General features: G+C 35.8%; 2 protein-coding genes across 3 annotated transcripts; one reads left to right on the plus strand and one right to left on the minus strand.

Annotated features, from left to right (window-relative positions):
* The first annotated feature begins 1,519 nt into the window (after positions 1–1,519).
* Positions 1,520–6,874, plus strand: LOC111367568 (la-related protein 1C-like). 2 transcript variants are annotated; one of them, XM_022988509.1, is made up of 7 exons: positions 1,520–2,292; positions 2,793–3,321; positions 3,395–3,554; positions 3,654–3,744; positions 4,978–5,049; positions 6,088–6,362; positions 6,470–6,874. In XM_022988509.1, exons 1-6 carry the CDS (start codon positions 1,792–1,794, stop codon positions 6,322–6,324), a joined length of 1,590 nt encoding a protein of 529 aa, XP_022844277.1. In that variant the 5' UTR covers positions 1,520–1,791; the 3' UTR covers positions 6,325–6,362; positions 6,470–6,874. The 2 variants fall into 2 exon arrangements, with proteins under 2 accessions (XP_022844277.1, XP_022844276.1); XM_022988508.1 differs by having other exon boundaries at positions 6,477–6,874.
* Positions 6,875–16,836: 9,962 nt separating this feature from the next.
* Positions 16,837–18,942, minus strand: LOC111367569 (low-temperature-induced cysteine proteinase-like). Its single transcript, XM_022988510.1, has 4 exons — positions 18,643–18,942; positions 18,409–18,549; positions 17,623–18,075; positions 16,837–17,217 (listed from the first exon to the last, which is right to left on the minus strand). The coding sequence occupies exons 1-4, from the start codon at positions 18,925–18,927 to the stop codon at positions 17,122–17,124; spliced, it is 975 nt and encodes a 324-aa protein (XP_022844278.1). The 5' UTR covers positions 18,928–18,942; the 3' UTR covers positions 16,837–17,121.
* Between the last annotated feature and the right edge of the window lie 604 nt (positions 18,943–19,546).

The following is a 19,546-nucleotide window of genomic DNA, read 5'->3' on the forward strand; positions in this document are numbered from 1 at the left end:
AAACCATCTGGTGTATCTACAAGCTCCTAGACCTTATCTGAATGTATAGATTTCATTTTAGTATTCATAAATTGTTACCATAAATTTGCATCTGCATCATTATGTTGTCTAGGTAATCCTAATGTTCCTGCAAATCCCGCAATTGTATGATACCTTTGACAAGTAATAGATTTAGTGAGTTAAAAATTATTGTCCCAAATGGAATAAATTTCAACTTAAGTTTATTAGTTACGTATGGAATTCAAATTATTTAAAATAAAAGAGAGATTTTGATTTTATTTTTGCTAAATTAATTTAATAAAGCTATAAAAGTTTGGTTTTTATCAAATTATGGATGATTGTATTGGATTTCGAATCCGCCTATTGCTATACATTTCAATACTTGATTTGTAATATAGTTCCGTTCATGCGCTCTTGACAATCGATAAAACTATGGTATATAATTTTCTTTTTCAAGACAAATTAAATCTATCTTAACCACGGCCAGAATCTATTCCTAACCCGAATTCGAATTGTTAGAATGCATTAAAGTTTAGATTATTTATATTATTGCAAACATGATAAATACTATTCATAACATCTATTGCACATATGTTAATTTTGCTACGTTCTAAACTTATTGGGAGTTTCTCAGCACTACAACAACTAATTGCCTAATTGGTGGTCAATCAATTAAATGATGCAATAAGTATGTAAAATTAACCAAGAAACACAAGAATAGAAATAACTACTATTCTTGAATTAGAAATAAATAACAAATAGGATTCATCTTCATTTAATACAAAAAAAAAAAAAAAAAAAAAAAAAAAATTTATATATTTTTGACGGACCCGAATTTGGGCTGGTTAGCCGGACCCGGACCAAAATTCGGGTCCGGTGTGGTCCGTAACGGACCGCTAGATGGTCCGTTACGGACCAACGGTTTGGTCCGTAACGGACCAAACCGGCGGGCTCGCCGGAAACTCCATTTTCGGCGAGCTCTGCCCCTTTTTTTCAAGAGTTTATTCTCAAATCGATATTTTCTTACATTTTAACTATAGAAACATGAATTTAATCCATATTCATATCCTAAACATTCAAACTTTCACAAATTCAAAGTAGTTATTTATAGAAAACATGTCTAACCTTCAAGAAAATGACGGTCTCCGGCGAATTCGAGGTGGCTCTGGTCTTGGTCGAAGTTGGTGAGGTCCGGGCAGTCCGTAGGCGACGTCAACGGTCGGTAGCTGATTTTTCCCTTTTTTCTTTTCTTTTTTCTCTCTATTTTCTCTTCTCTTCTTTCCTCTAAATGAGGGTATTTTCGACCCTACACATTTTCTTTACATTTTTTTTTTTTTTAACAAATAACTTGATCAAAGGCTATTATGGAAAACATACCGGGTGGGGCAGCCATTGCCCACCATTTCCTCGGCTTAGGACAGTGGGACACAACTGGTATTGGAAAATCATAATAAGGGCTTTATCGAGAACACAATAAGTCCGAATCCAGGCCCAACACAAACATAATGGTATATTTAGAGAGAGAGAGAGAGAGAGGCAGGCGTACAGAGGGAATTTGATCGACGGCCGTAGGCCCGAAACCCTATTTCTCTTTGCCGATGAGGACTAGGAATCCCTCTTTTTTGTTTAATTGATATTTTGATATTGATTTTCACTGATTGTGTTGAATGTCTATATGCACATTGGTGATTATACTCGAATTTATTTGATCAATTAATTGAATAATTATAGAGTGGATTCTCTTGATACTGAGTGGGATTTCGTTTTTGCGGCTCTGATTTTGGAATTGTCATGTCGGCTGATTCTCTTACCGATGATCGCTGGCCGCGTTATAAGGCGACCAGCGATACTAATTCCGGCGGCGGAGGCGGCGGCATAAACAGCCAACAGTCACGAAGGGTTGGTCCCGCTTCGAAGTGGGCGTCAGTTGTTCGTGGAGATTCTGAACCAATCTCGTCTCCTACAGCCACCTCAGTGGCTGCCGATATTTGTCATTCTTCATCGCCACCGCCGCCTACCGCCGCTGCCACAGAGCAGTCGGCTTTTGAGAAGGATTCAAAGGAGAATTTGGGACTGGAGACCCAGCTCGAGAGCTCTGATGCTAACAACGACGGCAATGCAGGCAGCCCGAAGAGGCCCGCTTGGAACAAGCCCATAAACGGCGTGGTTGATCTGGGGTCTGTTATGGGCGGTGCCGTCTCCTGGCCTGCGCTCTCTGAATCTGTTCGGCCTGTTCCGAGATCATCGGATTCTTCGAGACCCTATTCCAACGGATCACCATCTTCTTCTCAGGTTAACATATATAATAATATTTAGTCTTGATTGCTGTTTTGCACTTATACGTAAAAAAATATGATCTTATGGAATATTTGTTTCTCGTTTAATAATTTTTTTTTTTTTAGATTTATACGGAAAAATATATGAAAATATTTGGTTCACCTTCCATATTGTGTCTGGTTTTGTGTATACATTGTTGCATATTTTTAATTAAAGGGGTAAAGATCGAATTTTAGATGTAAAGAAGAATATATTGGTTTTTTTATTTCCATATATTTTGGTATTTGAAGTGATATGGACGTATATAGTGATTGACAAAGTGTTAATTCTTATACTATATGAATTCTTGATTTGAAGATAAAGGCACAACCTCCTGCTCCTGCCCCTCTTGCTTTTATTTTTAATCTTTTCTTAGGGATCTAAGTGTATAATTAGCGAAGGAGTGTTGATTCATCTTAGACAAATTTTTGTACTGGTAAAGGGGTAAAGATTGAACTTGTTTGATAAATTTGCAGAGACAAACTAACAGTCATGCTAATGCAAATATTATTGCAAACCATACAATGCCATCTGGAAAAAGGCCAATGGGATATCGAGGCCGAGGTGGTGGTGCTATCTCTCCTAGGAACAGCCCCTCTCAAGCTGGCTTTAGTTCCCCATCTTCCCTGATGCTACCCCCTGTTCTGCCACCATATACCTCGTTTGACATGCCCTATGCAACTGTGGTACCACCTGTAATGGATACTCATGGTAGAGGCATGAGGCCAATGGGAGGACTCCGAGGATCTCAATCACATATCAGCAATGACCATTCTCCACACAGGAATAATTCAAGAAGGGGTAATTTTGGACAACGCGGCCGTGGAGATGGGCCACATTATAACAATCATGGAGGCAGGCGTGATCAAGATCGTAGAGATGGTCGCCTTCCCCATCAATATATTCATCCTCCCATAGGGTTTTTTCCACACCCACCATCCCCTGTCAATGCCACGTTGATTAGGCATCCACCGGTGAGACCTTTTGTAGACCCTGTGGGTTCTGGTATGTCTGCTGCTCAATATTTCTATATGATTCAACAATTTGGCCATGTTACCATCGTTTTATGGTCTTGCAGATATTGCATCTCAAGTAATCTATTATCCAACACTGCATCTGGAGCCGTTTAGGGCTATGCCACTTGTGCCTCCACCACCACCTCTACCAACTATGCTCGTTCCTGCAGTGGTGGATACCCTTCCCACTTCAATTATTCAGCAAATAGACTACTATTTCAGGTATTTGTCATTGTGGTCTATGTTCATCCCTTTATTATTTCACTTCATTATATGCCTCTTCAAAACTTTGTTGTTGAAGTAATTGTTTATCATTACCAGTGATGATAATCTGGAAAGGGATTATTTTTTGAGGGGAAAAATGGATGCGGAGGGCTGGGTGGCAATTTCTTTAGTAGCTACCTTCCCTAGAGTAAGTTGCAGCTGGATTTGCCTTTATATAGTTCATGTTATCTAATATCTGTTTTATTCAAGGATCCTTTGATATGTAGATGATCTATATATTTGCTTTTTTGATAGTGCTTAATACATAATTCAGTCGAACCCAGTTTGTATTATAAATATACACATTCCATTAAATGTTAGCTGAGATTTAGTTGATCTTGTGCTATGATGAATGTCAAAATGTGAGTCATACTTAGCCGCTGTTTGACATCCATTAAAGTGTTTTGGAATATTGATTTATTTTTATTTTTTTGAATGTGTGTTTAAAAAGTAAAAAAAGTTTGGGTTTACGAGCAAAATATTTTATTGTGTGAATCCGTGGTTGAAAATGAGTTTGAAAAAAAAAAAAAAAAAGAGTTTTGATTTAATGGATGTCAAATAGGGGCTTAGAACCTCATAAATGTTAATTTACTAAGCTTGTATAATTATGTAAGACCTATTTGAAGTCAGTGAGATCTCATTGAGAATCGTGATAACACGAATTATGTTTACCAAATACTAAGTCAAATGCCGATTGGTGCATAATTATTTTCTTTGGTGTTATAGAATCTGATACCAGATTTGGCATATAAAAATAGGATGAGAACTTTTGGAAGATGATGAATCAACATGCGTTTCCTATTTATTGCCTTCTCTAATTTTGTAGACATATCCTTCCTTACTGCTCATTTAAGTTGTTCTCTTGGGCTTCCATACTGCTATTTAGATGATGTTATCCATTAACAATTTTGTTCAAGAAGATCTAAGTAGTGACATAAAGAAAGAAAGAAATCATTTCTCATCTATTTGGAAATCTATATAAATTTTTTATTCTATTTTATTTTGTTAACATGTGGAAGGTTTTTTTTATTGAAATTTGTTTTGGCTCTTCGCTATTTGAATACTTCAAAACAATTGTAGTAATCAAAACTATTAGATGGTAACATCTTGTAAGTCTAGGCGTATTTTGCTTTCCTTAATAAAGCTGGAAAATAGTGATACATCTGAAAGCCTTCTTCTATTTTTCCCATCCATTTTGAGGTTGAAAGGACAATAAATTTTGCCCACTCTTATTTGCAAAGAAGATCTAGAAATATCTAGGGGGTGACTTTTTTAAATTCATTTTTCACAATACTAGCTTGATTTATACTTGGTTATTTTGTACTTGTGCACGTAAAGTGCAGTGCACAGATGAACATTGCTTTATGGTGTGCTTTTGCAGGTGCAGATATTGACTCACAATATTCAGCTGATTTTGGATTCTTTGAGAGCTTCAACAGTCGTGGAAGTTCAGGTAGCTTTCTATGAAGTAGTGCAATCTGTTTTTAATTTTACTCTATTCACAACTGAACGTTTTGGTTTTAATTGGTACTATGTTCTAGAAGGAGCCTTTGTCCTATATGATTTTCCAAAGTTAACCTTTGGATAAACAACTAAAAGTCATATTTGCTTCTGTGCCCACTTTATTTTCTTCAACACTAAGCTGAGACACGTGTAGACTGTAGTCTACAAACCACCACTTCTGGTGGGCACCCACAAAACCAGCACTTGGACATAAAGCCCCTAAACCTCAGAACCTTGATAAAAAGAAAATTTAAATGCAAAACTTCTCAAACGTTAGATTGTCAAAACTGCCACCAATGCTGCTGTAATTAGGTAAATCCAGAAAAAAAGTTATTTAGGGCTTGTTCGATAGTGATTATGAGAATTGATTTTTTGATTGTTAGAGAGAGAAAAGTGAGTTCCACCTGTGAGAGAAGAAGTCAAAAATGACTGCTGACTTAGGAAAATAAAGGTCAAAAAATTGATTTTTTGGAGTAAAAAATCAGAATCAAACATGCACTTATCATCACTTAAAGGCCATGAACCTCATCTTTCAAAATAAAAATGTTTTATATAATAGATAATAATAGTAATTTATTTAGTTATATCGACTTTCGATTTGACTCCTCTCCAATCTCAGGTGAACCTTTTTCTCTCTTGACTTTTACCTTTCCCCTGTACGATTGCTGGGTTAGGTTTAAAGAAATTGCTTCTAATACTTTTGGCTTAATGATCATTTGGGAAATGTGAAAAATGTCTGAAATTTATTATGGACGTAGGAAATGTGATTGACAGACGGAGTTTATACTATTTTAAAGAATCTAAGGGTTCTGCAACACGTTGTTGCTGTGGTTTGTTTGAAAATTGAGTAATCATGCAGGAGGATAACTGCAGTTCATTCTGCTACTTGCTATTTCCTAAATTTATCTCTTGTGCGTCTGTTGATTATAGAAATTTAGTGAAGTTATCACAGCATAATTGTCATCTATTTGTTCTATTCATTATGTAGGGTGACAAGATAAGGAAGCGTTATGAGTGGAAGAAATGGTTGCTAACTTCTGATCGAGTTAACGCAGATTCTGTCTCACAAGCATCAGCTGAAAAGTTTATGGCTACATCCTTGCAGAATGTCTCATTGAATGATGCATCGACCAATGTTGAAACAAGTGTTGTCAAGGATTTGACTGGCCAATCCATGTTGGCTGCCGGAGAGGGTACAACAGACATTAATTCAACCAACATGTGATAAATTATTCTGCAAAGAAAGATTGCATCTTAGTTAAGGTTGGTATAGTTTGTCATAGGTTTGAAGGATGGCGATGTCTACTACGTGAGTAAAATATTCTTTCTTTCTACTTGTCTGTCGACCTTATATTTTTCCAATTTTCAAGTTTACAGGGACGGCTGGAGAAAGATTAATTGTCAAAAACAGGAGAAATTCAAGAATTTCGGAGCTTACATTGACTTTTTATACAACTTAAAACCGGTGGTTTGTTTTTGGAAGGCTCTGCAGAGAAAGATATTGAGTTGACCAAGAAAGAAAAACAAAAATGTATAGCAATTATTGCTTAGAGAGTAGCCTCTGCTTGATTTTGTGATATACATGCTGTGCTCTCTCTATTTTGATATTCTCCGATTTTCGGTTTTTTTTCTTTTTATTTTATGACTTAGTTTACTTTCACTTTGCTACTTATATAGGTATTTTTGTATACTAAAACCTCTTGGGACTTCATTCGTGAAGGTTTTGTTGTCATTTATTTGAATTTCAGTGTAGGATAATTTTGTCTTGGGATGTGCTTATATTATTCCTTCACAATTTAACATTCATCGACGTATGTTTAATTTTCAACCTAATTAAAGCCCATGTATGATATAAGGTTATATATTGTGGAGTCTCCATTGAACAGCCAATTCACATGTCTTTTTACCTTGCACTTCGTCATTTATTGTCCTGCAAATGTATCCAAGGCTGAAAATAAATTGGTATTAACGTTGTTATGTACGTGATTTGAAAATTCTACCAATGGTCACACTAGTAGCTTGGTTTGACCGTGTCTGGTAGCTGAAATTTCAAGCTTTTTTTCATAGTAATGCTATTTAGCACTACGAATAATTCTATTTGTATTGAATAGAATGTATCAAAAGTTATTCCCTCTCTTACAATGCACATGGGACTCGCCTGAATATCTAAATTCTCAAATGTGGTCCCTCATCCTCTATTGTGAGTAGTAAGTAAAGGATTAGATAAAAAATTATGTACATATAGTACTGTCCTTAGCACTATGGGTATCAACCATTAGTATAAGTGATAATTGTATGGTGGCATTAAATGTAGATTCACTTAATTGTACTTTAATATGATTCATTTAATTGAGCTATAAAGTGTGATCACGTACATCAGTGATAAATAACATTATTTTTTATTTATGAAATGACATCTTTTCATGTCTAATCCTCGAATTACTACGTTAGCTTTTTCTTCATATTTCTTGATTAAATTAAAAGATGTTCGCCAAAAATTTATGTATCATCTGTTCTATTTGAGGTATTCAACAGACAACAATTGCATGACTGTGCTTTGAATTTCAACTAGTTGTTTGTAACATTCGAGTCTTCAATATATTTTATTTTTGTAGTAAATAAGAAGGCAGTCTATTTTCGCTGTTAGAATATGACATGTAGCTAATATGATAATAATTTTTGCTTTAAAAAATTCAGAGTGAGCAAAATAAACAAATAAAATATTATGAAAACAAGAATAGAGAATATATGTTATAAACAAGTAAATTTTTTCACTAGCCACTAAATTTTAAAATGTTCTTGACTAGCCATTGAACTTTGATGACATTGCATAATTTTACGTCCTACCCACATCATCTAGTTCGTCTATATTTTAACATTCGGTGATAGAGTAATAGATGGAGAATATATGTTATTTACGTCATTCATTTCTTCTTCTTTGTTTTTTAATGGATGATGAAGTGACGATTTGATAAGTTCAATAGCTAGTCATATACATTCTAACGGTCAATGGTCGGAGAGGAACATTATAAAATGTACACCAATCATTTGTGCATTAAACCTAGAAAATTCTTTTATTTTTCTGTGTTTTAATTTATTGATGATATTGTAGTTTTTTGAAACACTGCGGTTCACGTCAAATTAATGATTATTTAAAACACAACATCGAGTTGAGATCTAATAGATATAATAACAAAACATAATGTCAAATGTACTCTCTTTTATTAGCGCGTGACAGAAATATTATTAGCGCGTCAAAAGTACTAAAAGTAAGCCATTGATTACAAAATCATTTTTAAGTTTCTATGTTGATTGCATCAATACCCAAATTCACAATAACCTTAGCCGCTGACCATAAAAGAAAACTTAAAAAATGCAGAAACCATTTCTAGTTGACTGCTTTTTTTCTTGGACCCATATGAGAAAAGAAAAAAGAAAAAAGAAAAAAGGAGAGATTAAAGAGGGGAAAAGGAAAGGGAAAGTCAAAGATGAAACCTTAGATGAAATCTGAGAAAGGAAAATACTTTAGAGAATTCCTCATTAGGTATTTGCAATTTATTTTGAATCCGAACATTAACATCCGCTAGAGTTTCAACATCATGAATGACCAAAAAGAAAGGTTCCTATTAATGTGAACAGTGTTTTGTGATCTCACATGTGAACAGTGACTTCGTGTGACCACTTTTGTATTAAATATTGATATTTGTGACCTTTTATGTGTTAACTGTGAATCTCTATGACCAATTTTTTGTTATTTGTGACTGTTTGCAACTATCTATGTGTTAACAGTGTTTTGTGATCTAATATGTGAACGACGACTTTTTGTGACCACTCTTCTATTAAATGTGACTAATTGTGACATTTTATGCGGTAATAATGATTCTCTGTGACCAAATTTGTATTATGGGTGTGTTTGAGCTCCATTATTTGACATTATATTTATAATGAGATAAATAATATATATATATTTTAAAATGAGTAGTTGAAATTTTTTTGATTTATATGTAATATTATTTTATTGAAGATTGTGTGGTTAAAAGTAGGAGAGAGAAAAATTTAATTTAATGTAATAAAAAATAATGGGGCTCAAACGGGGGCTATATGTGATTGTTTGTGATCATGTCTGTTTTTACCGTGAATGTTTGTGCCTCGTAATGCATTCATTGTGATCTTTTGTTACGTGATTGTAACATATTTTTGTCTAATTGCAACTTATATCAATCAAAGACCTATTTTATAGGTTATAATATATTTCTTGATCACAAATTTTATAGTTTATAACTTTCTTTACGATCATAGCTTATCTTATTAGTTGGTTATAAGTTACAAATTAATTTATCACAATTTAACAAATTGAGTGCCACGGTTACAAATTTAGTCTTAATTTCATATTTCTAAGTTGCATATTATTTATTGGTCACAGATTAAACAATTTATTTGTCACAATAAATCAAATAATTGGTCGTAGGCACTCTTCATCCAATCCCACCCATCCCCGGCACACTTAGTACCTACATCACCACCACCTATAGAACTCCACTGCATCACCATGTGTGACTACCATCATTACCAACATTTCACCAGCACCAGCACCACCACCAACTCCAAAAACTACCCAAAAAACATGGCATCCAAAAGCTCTAGAATTTTCCGAGATCGAGGAGTGAAAAAATGCGTCTTAATGAGAAATAATGCTACTAAAATTGACCTTCACTTATCCACTCCAAAAACAATTGCAAGGTTCATAATTTGTTAATTTGTTTTCAATAGGGTTGGCAGCGGTTCGGTTTGGCCCAAACCATTACCGAACCATCAATTTTTTGGCCATATCACAATTACACCATACCACGTAAGTTGATTTGATTTGGCTCAGTTCGTATTTTAGTTCGGCTCGATTCGGGCGGCTAATAATCACGAAAATAAATATTTTTTATAGGTCCAACTGTCAAATTGGAAAAAAAATAATTTACGAAAAAAATTCAATGAAAACATAAACACAATACTAAGACAATTTAGCAAACAATATCCCAATTCCCAAATGCAAAATTCGAATTTAACAAACAATTTTCAGATATGTTTAATATTTGTGTAGTAGAGTGTAGGGTTACTGGGTTGGGTTAGTTGGATTTAGTGGTCGGTAATGGGCTAGAATTTTGGATTGGACAAAATCATAAAAAGAATAATGAAAAGCCCAATTGCCCAACTATTTTTTAACGGATAATTGGTTCGGGGCGGGATGGGACGATGGTGTAAATACCATACTCGTCCCATCCCCAATTGAGGCATTAAAATCAAATACCATATCTATCCCACTGTACCATCGATTCGATTTTTTTCGTTCCATTCGGTTAATTAACGCGGTTTTTGATTTTGACGGTTAGAATTGCCACCCCCTAGTTTTCAATAGTGGACCAAAACTTGACTCACTATGTTAAACAACAGCAAAATGAACTCCAGAATCTCTTCCAAGCACAGGTAAAATGGCGTATTAATCTATTCTCGTATTTTTCATAAGAGATTGTTGAAAAAATGGATTGAAGGGATGACTTTGACATAAATTTTGAGTGGGACCAGTTTATTTATTTTGGAATATGAAGATTGATTTGTGTTCTCCTCCATGAGAACATCGAAATTGTATATTTACTTGCCGAAAATGATGCTTGGGTGAATGAGAAATTGAAGCTCAAAGTGATGCATTGGAAGAAGTTTTGTATTGGAAGGTAAACCAATTTAAAGTTACCCCACATGAGAAAATAGATAAATGTAATGACCACTTTAAATATAATTACACTTTGAAAGGGTGAAATCATGTGTAGTATAGAGACTCTCTCCATGTGCGCACGCAGGGGTTGCAAATCATGGATAAAAATAGGTTTCAGACCTTGAACTTGTGTGCAAGCACAATCTGCACACATGAATGTCGAACCGAATGGACCAAAAATTCGCCCCTTAGGAGGGTCCACTTTTTCCCTTTATTTTATTATTTTCCAATAATTAAAAAGAGCCCTTCTTTTAACTCCTGAAACTCATATGATTATGTCTTTGTTCATGGAGAGATTAACTACCGGGTTATTGGTGGTTAATGACATAACTCCTAGCTTGTTACTTTTCATTTACAGCCTATTTATCCAATCATCTTCCTCCTTTGCAGACACAAACAACTCATTTTTCTCCATCATTTTTACTTTTTTGTCTGTATACATAATTTTACTTTCTATCAAGGTCTTGGTGATAGTGTTTGGATATTAAGTTAATTCGTAGGAGTAGTGTCTGCAGTGCTCAAACTTTATTGTTTTTCGTCCCCTCACCGTGTTTTAAGAAAACTATGTTTACACAGGCATGAGGGGACGAATTTGTTTTTAGAAAACTATGTTTACAAAGACATCGGTTGGAAGTGTATTCGTTCTTTTATTATCTTTCGTAATTTTATATTACTTGCTCTATTCTTACTATAATTAATAAAATTATTTTAATCTGCAATATATTTTTTTGTAACAGAGTTAGTGTATTCGGATATTCATCAATTATTGGTACTTCTATAGGGGAGCAATTGAGGTACAACTTAGTTGAAAAAAGAAAACAAAATTTTCCTCACCCCCAAGTCCATCATCTTTTTCATTGTTTCATTACATTTCAAAACTAAGAAACAAAACAAATGGAAAATACAACTTGGTAGAGATGGAAGACATTAGCTTATGACAAGGACGCTCTTGGTTTTTATTTTAATGGTTGTCTATTCAAAGAATATAACAATTATAAATTTTGATATACCCCGGTAAAAGTAAAAACTAATCTAAAATGCATATTTGGGAGAATGAAAAGTAAGAGGAGTTGTTAAATGTACCTAGTTGGGATTGTTGATATATTTATTCAGAGAACATTTTTTGAAAAGAAAATATTGTTAGAGCTAGAACTCTACCATGCTTTTTCTTTCCTTTTTTTTTTTTCACGAAGAATTAACCCCAAGCACTAATTAGCATAATTTGTTATCTACTTTACAAAAAGAAGATACAAGTGGATTATAATGTAAGTGGACCTAGTAACTCCAAAGGTACAGCATCCCATGGAACACTGATGTTTGGTGTGTATACGATAGGGATGCTGTTGAATTTTTTAGAAGTTGCTTGTGGGATGAATTCAAGTTATCTCTATGGATGCAGGCTCATCCTGATCTATTACATGCTTTTCCAGCGGTTGCTGCAGGTAGTGGAGGACTTGATAGCACAAAGGTTGAGAGAGAAAGAGGCGGAACTAGAGAAGGGGTTGGCTAAACTCCAATTTGGAAGAGCGGGCAACATAGCTGAATCCTAAAGTGCAAAGTCGAAGGCTATGGTGATGGAGTCGGAGGTCATGTCTTGATTGTAGCGTCGCTCAGGCCATCGTGGAATTTCGGCATAACACATCGTCGCTGCTATATTTTTGGTGTGAGAGAGAGGGAGAGGGAGAGGGAGAGGGAGAGAGAGAACAAGAGAGAGAAGGGAGAGGATAGAAAGGAAAAAAACTATTTGTACTCCTTCACTTACCTAATGCTTGACACGCTAACGTGGATGGTTAATTATAAAAATAGAATAAAACAACAATAATGCTGGGCTTGGTTTTAAGTCTTGGTCTTGGGTTTAGGGGGGACCCGTTTCAAAAGACTATTGCTAAAATTTAACTTTCCCATTCAAACCAAGCGTGAATTCCTTTTCTTCCTCTTTGCCCTCGAAAGTACTTTTATCCTCTTTACCGCGACTTCAGCCGTGCCATGTTTGGCCCCAAGGGGTTGAATTATCCAACAACGAGTTCATTCTTCTAGGCCAAAACTGGTGATTCAAAATATGGGTCAATTTCTTCACTGATTTCTCTCGGTCGCGATTTGTCTTCGTCGTGATTGGCATTGCTTGAACTATCCAACAGTGGGTTCATTTCGGAAGCAAACAAAAAGTCAAAATATGGTTTGATTCGAAGAGATGACGGATAAAGGTATTTTCCTCCCTCATTTTAGCATGATACTGGTTTAGGGGTTAGGGACAAAGGTATACTATGTGAGATTAAAGAATAATCATAAAAAGCTCATCCTTTTTTTTTTTTTTTTTTGAAGTAAATCCTTATTAAATTGAGTTCATTAAACTGCAGGCAAAATAGAAATAGGTGCACAATCTAACCAATGGTGCACATGAAATAGTAGCTAATGAAACCAATTTATGAGCCGCTTCATTCTCATCACGGAACGTATAGTAACAAGACCTATAAATGCCTATCCAATCGAGATACTTCTTTTAAATTGAAACAACTTGATTTGTGGAACTTTTCAACGTGAAATACTAATCTATAAAGATAACAAAAAATAAACCAAAGATATAATTTTAAGACGTTTGACTCACAATTCCATAGAATGTTATTAACTCAAACCTCTAACATGAGTATGATGTGAAATTGCAAGATAGATAGTACATTAGTTCATATGTGAATTTCTCCAAAAGGTGTAAACCAATTTACAAATCCATGTTTTACAGGATACTTTTATTTCCTTAACTAGATTGAGAAGAATTAGGAATGAGACTCACATATATAAAAGAAGGAAGAATTATATGTACTTCAAGTGTCCTCCTTACAATTTTTCATTATTTTTGTCACAGTTAAAGGAATTTAGGAAGAAGTAGACATCGATATCTTGTTAGAATCAGATAATGACAAGGTGTTGGAAAGTGTGAATGTAGTGGATGATGGAATTGTAGGAGTAGATGGTATGATCGTTCCCGAGGTAGGTATGAAGTTCAATGATGAAAATGATGTTTGATTTTTACAAAAGATATGCATACAACTTAGGCTTTCTGGTTAGGAAAAGAAGTTCACAAAAGGATGATGATGGAATTATAAGATATGTTGTGTTTACATGTAGCCATGAAGGTCGTTGAAGTAGTAACACAAGCGCTTTTATGAAGTTGCAAGCTACCATTGAAATGGTTTGTAAAGCTAGGTTGATTGTATCATTAGATGTGTGCATAGTATGGAGAATTAATACAGTCAATCTCATTCATAATCATAAAACCAGCCCTTCGAAGCCAGGTTGTATTGTTACAATCGAGAATTGAGTATCCATGTCAAACGACGACTTGAAGTGAATGACATGGCAGGGACTCATTCGCATAAAAGTTACAACTCCATGATTGTAGAAGTAGGGGGTATGAGAATATGACTTGCACCAAAAAGGATTGTCGAAATTATGTTGAACGAGTGAGGCGGTTAAGATTTGGAGAAGAAGATGCCCCAACAATACAGTTATAATTTTCGAACATGTAAGTAAGGTGTTTAGGTTTTTTCTTTAGTATGGATTTAGATGAAGAGTCACGGTTGAGGAATATTTTCTGAGTAAATAATAGGAGTAGCCAAGCATATAAGGAGTTTAGCGATGTTGTAACATTCGATACCATGTACCTAACTATTAAGTATGACTTGCCATTTGTGCCTTTTGTTGGAGTTAATCATCATGGGCAATCAACACTTATTGGTTGTGGTTTGTTGTCGAACGAAAATATAGAAACATTTGTGTGGCTTTTCAAGACTTGGCTTCAGTGCATGCATGGACAATCATCCCTTGACATTATTATCGATCAAGACAGGGCCATACAGAATACAATTCAGATTGTATTCCCAAACACAAAACATAGATGGTGTTTGTGGCATATATTGAAGAAGTTACCAGAGAAGTTTGGATACTAAATCGATAAGGATGAAATCTTTTCTGCCATACACGTACTGGTGTATGATACTAAATCTGTTGACAAATTTGAAGAGGGTTGAAGTGCGATGATAGAGAAGTATAACTTGCATGACAATGACTGGTTGTCGGGACTATACTCGAACAGGGGCTGTTGGGTACCTTGCTATTTGAAAAGCAGCTTTTGGGTTGGAATGTCAACAACTCAGCGCAGTGAAAACTTGAATGCATTCTTCAATGGGTATATGCACTCTAAGACATTACTGAAGTAATTTGTCAAACAATATGAGCGAACTTTGAGGAATAAGGTAGAGAAGGAGTTTCAGATAGATTTCAAATCACAAATGGTTCCACGGGCAACGAAATACGAGCTAGAGAAGCAATTTCAACTAGTTTGTACCATTTCAAAATTTAGGAAAATTCGAGATGAGTTCATTGGGAAGGTATATTGTGATCTCATATCTTTGTCAGAGGGTTTTTTCATGGACGTTGTATGAGGTATTGGAGGATGTCATACTTGAAAATCAAGTGAAGAAAAAGAAGTTTTGTCACTTTTCAAAAAGAGAAATGTGAAATTGTATGTAGTTGTCACCTCTTCGAGTTTTGGGGAATAATTTGCGAGCATGCGATCGCTGTACTTCACCGTAATAACATCATTTCACTGCCCGACACCTACATATTATGAAGATGTAGAAGAGAAGTGAGTAGAGCCCACACCAGGGTCACAGCCAACTATGATGGTTTGAGTAGTAGTCCAGCCCAGTTGAGATATGACAAATTTGTGTCAATCATTTGCTTCTCTTGCGAACATGGTTGTAGAGGACGATGAGCAAATCCGTCAGATAATGGAATGGATATAATGCAAAGAACGAACAGTGTAGACGACGAGGTCGATTGGTGGAAGTAATAACATATCGCAGCAAGCTTTTCAGATAGCGTTGGATGATGGAGAATCACAGTACTCTGGCAAGGAAAGTGTACAGGACCCGAAATGCTCGGACAAAAAAGGTGCACCAAAGAAACTCCAAAGGAAAAGCTGTATGAAATCGAATTTCAGTAAAGCAAATGTATGTTTGAAATTTATTTTGTTTTGTAAGAAAGTGCATAGTGGTAGTAATTATTTGTCTGTTATACAATCCTGTCCAACTTTAGTCAAGGGAAGGAGAACTAGGGCAGGCCCAAGTAAACTGGGAGAAGTTGAATTGGTCTCATATTCCATACAGGCACCAGTCTCATATTCACAACTCTTGATTGTTCGTCTCTTTCCATTGATCCCTGAATATGATTTGTACTTTTCAGTTACATTATGATATAGTGCAGGTGTTGGCGAAATTCATGCATTTACACAACAGTATCTCCTAATTTCATCCCATTGGATCCGACAAATGCTATGTTGTATGGTCCAGCTAATGATATAGTTGAACATCCGTAATTTATTTCAAGTCATACTTCGTTTGCGTAATAACTTTGTTTACTTCACGGCTGGAAATGCAATGCCTAATTACTACCTAAATGTACCTCATCGACATGGATCGAACTTGTGATGCTAGATGAAAAGAAATGATGGACAAATATTCACAAGGCAATTAGGAGACGGGGAAGGGTTGTGTTTTTATTTTCCCCTTCCTCATTTTGCTCTATTTTCGTTCTTTTTAATTTTCTCTTCCTAACTTGAGTTTAATTTTGGTCTTAGGTCAATGGTTGCTTGGTGCAAGTTCACAAAGCTCCAAAGTTCACGGTACAAGGCCTGGAAGAATAGAAGTTTAGAAAGAGCATGACAGATTTAAGTTCAAAGCACATGGTGCACTTTCAATGCTCCCCCCCCCCCCCCCCCCCCCCGCCGGGGGCAATGTGAGGGAGCTGTTAGCCATGCTGTATACCGAGTGCTCAAACCTGATTCCCTATACGAGGAAAAACAACAGACACCACTTCCATCTTGATTCTCAAATTTCCGGGACAGCTGATCGCGGGCACTCATTCTTTATGTAAAAACAATGTGAATACTCTTAAATTAAGTGCAGGGAGAACAAGGAATGAGCTAATTTAACTGATGTAACTTCTTGTTCATTAATGAAAATGGAGAATTGTTTGCATAATCAGAGAACTCAGAACAATCAGTTTTGTGTGGAATGCAATATTACAAATACAGAACATTAGCATGGACAAAGCAAATCATAAACTTAAATTTCATTATCCTTCTGCCTCGCAATCTCCAATGACTAAATGAGGATTGCAATGCAAACAACTAAAACAATTCAGTCATTGACAAATTTGCGTTTTGCTTTCCTCACTGGCCAGTTCACATCGTCATGTAGTCGCTCAAGAACTGCTCCTCTTGCCTTCACTCCCAAAAGTCCCGATTGGCTGGGCAAGAATATGTTTCATGGCCTCCACTCCAAGTGGGTTGTTCTTGCTCTGAACATTTAAAAAGGTATACGTAAGCACTTGTTCATTATAGTGTCCAATCCAGTAATGCGTACCAGTATTCAAAAAAGCATAAAGCTTGGGGAAGTGAAGAGACCAAGCTTCAACCTAGACGAAGCCTAATCGTACAAAAACATTAAAAAAGTAACGTTTTCTTATTTTAATATTATGTTAAATTTTTAAATCAATCTAAAAATTATTTGAAAATTAAAGGGAAAAAGGCAAAAAAAGTGTCGAGCGTAAAAAAAGCGCGCCCAGATGAGAAAAAAAAAATTGAAAAATGGGAAAAAGTGCACGGAAGGCGTTATGTGGCGGCTTCCCGCCTAGGCCGCTGCCGCTTTTAGAACACCACTGCATACCAAGTATTCAATAAATATATAAACATAGTTTATTTACCGCTGAACAGGTGCCTGCCCTGACGTTGCACACCGGATGATCATGGGGGCAGCAACTGGATTGATCTTCACAGCAGGTTGCACCCTCGAGAGGGCAGCATCCCCAAACATAGCAGGCGCCACCGTAAAGTTCATAGACACAGCAGCAGGTAGTGCTCGCAGGACACGCAGAGTATTCATCACAAGCTGTGGGTGGTGTGACCGGCGATGGAGGAGATGGAGCGGGTTTGGGAGGATTTTGGCCCGTCTTTGTTGGGTAAGATGGCTCTATTGCAATACCACAGAGACCAGATTTTGCTCTCACGTTACGCTGCATTCTAAGGTATCCCTTCTCTCCCCAACTCGGACCCCATGAGTTCCTCACTATCCAATAATCAACACCGTTTTCGCTTCCATATCCAACAACAGCCACACCATGGTCGAGCTCAACGCCACACTTCCCCGAGAATATACCCTGTGGAGATTTGAAATGATATAAATTTTAGAGACTAGACATTTCGTGCTGATTCATTAATAATACACATGTTATTGGAGAAAAATTACAGGGATTTTATCCTAGTAAAACTAGAGCTTGGGTGGAAAAGCCTTGTCTGCAATACCATTAAGATAAACTAATGCCAACATTCAGATTTTGACCTCAATAATGTACTAATAGTAGCATTGTACTAAAATAGAATGTATTATATGTTAACATGATTGATAACATTAAAAACCGGACGAATAAAATAAGATAAAGTCGGGAAAATTTCATAGCTCATAGGCTGTTTTCACAAGGAGAAAATTTTACCGATTCATATAATTGGAAGTCTCTCCCACCACCTTCGACTGCAACACTAATTGGCTGGTTTGCAGCTGCTTTCTGCAATGCCTTCTCATTGTATGGAGTCACATCTTCATAACCATCAATGGACACAACCTTGGCATTTTTCTGCATACAAAATCAAGAAAATAAAGTCAATTCTGCTTACTTTTTCAGTAAATAATCGAATTATTCCTTCTCATGAAGTATATAAGACCAAACCCGATATGTGTCGCATTTCCCATCCCTGCCAGTGTAGGGATAATCTTCTTCAGTGTCAATGCCTCCATTCTTGATAATAAAGTCAAATGCATAGTCCATTAGACCACCATTACATCCTTCATTGACGGATGTATCACAATCCACCAGCTCTTGCTCCGACAGTGAGATCAGAGAACCGGTCTCGATCTTGTTTATTCCTTCCACAGCAACAATAGTTGAAAACGCCCAGCAACTACCTACATTCCCAAGAATTTTATGCACATCAAAATCATATTTCTTGACCATACAATGATTACTGAACTAGACAAATTAAAACGAAATAATTGTAAAGATTAGAGAAACTCCTCAGGTATCTAACTATTACAGACACCCTATTATTCCATATCAGGAGGAAGGCTAGCTAGCGGACAACGAGAAGACGAAGTTTTTAACTTATTTTTGTAAGGACAGTTTTTAAGTGGTAAACGTTTTTTTCAAACACAATGCCATGATTGTACTAAAGAGAACATCTCCATAACAAAGCACTGGTGCTAGCACCATATATTTAATAATTCACCAATTAAATTATGTATTATATCATCAGTGCTTAACATAAGCTAAACACGGGTACTTAGAAGATCATTCTTGTATATATATACATACTTATCTATGTATGTATGTGTGTGTGTGTATCAAGAACAAATTTAGCCCGTTTTAGACCCCCGTTTCTTAAGGTTCATTTTCAATAATACATTTTACGAGGCTCACTTCTTTTATCAACATTTCAACTACATATTTCACGAACCTTTATAAAAATCTACTAAAAGTCTAATTTTAATCCCAACCAAACATGGTCTTAATAAAGGAAACTTTGTCAAGGTCTTCAGTTAATTAAATGGAGTGGAGCCAAATCAGCAGCCTCCCA

Source organism: Olea europaea, chromosome 18 (genome assembly GCF_002742605.1).
Source record: "Olea europaea var. sylvestris chromosome 18, O_europaea_v1, whole genome shotgun sequence".
Lineage (NCBI taxonomy): Eukaryota > Viridiplantae > Streptophyta > Magnoliopsida > Lamiales > Oleaceae > Olea > Olea europaea.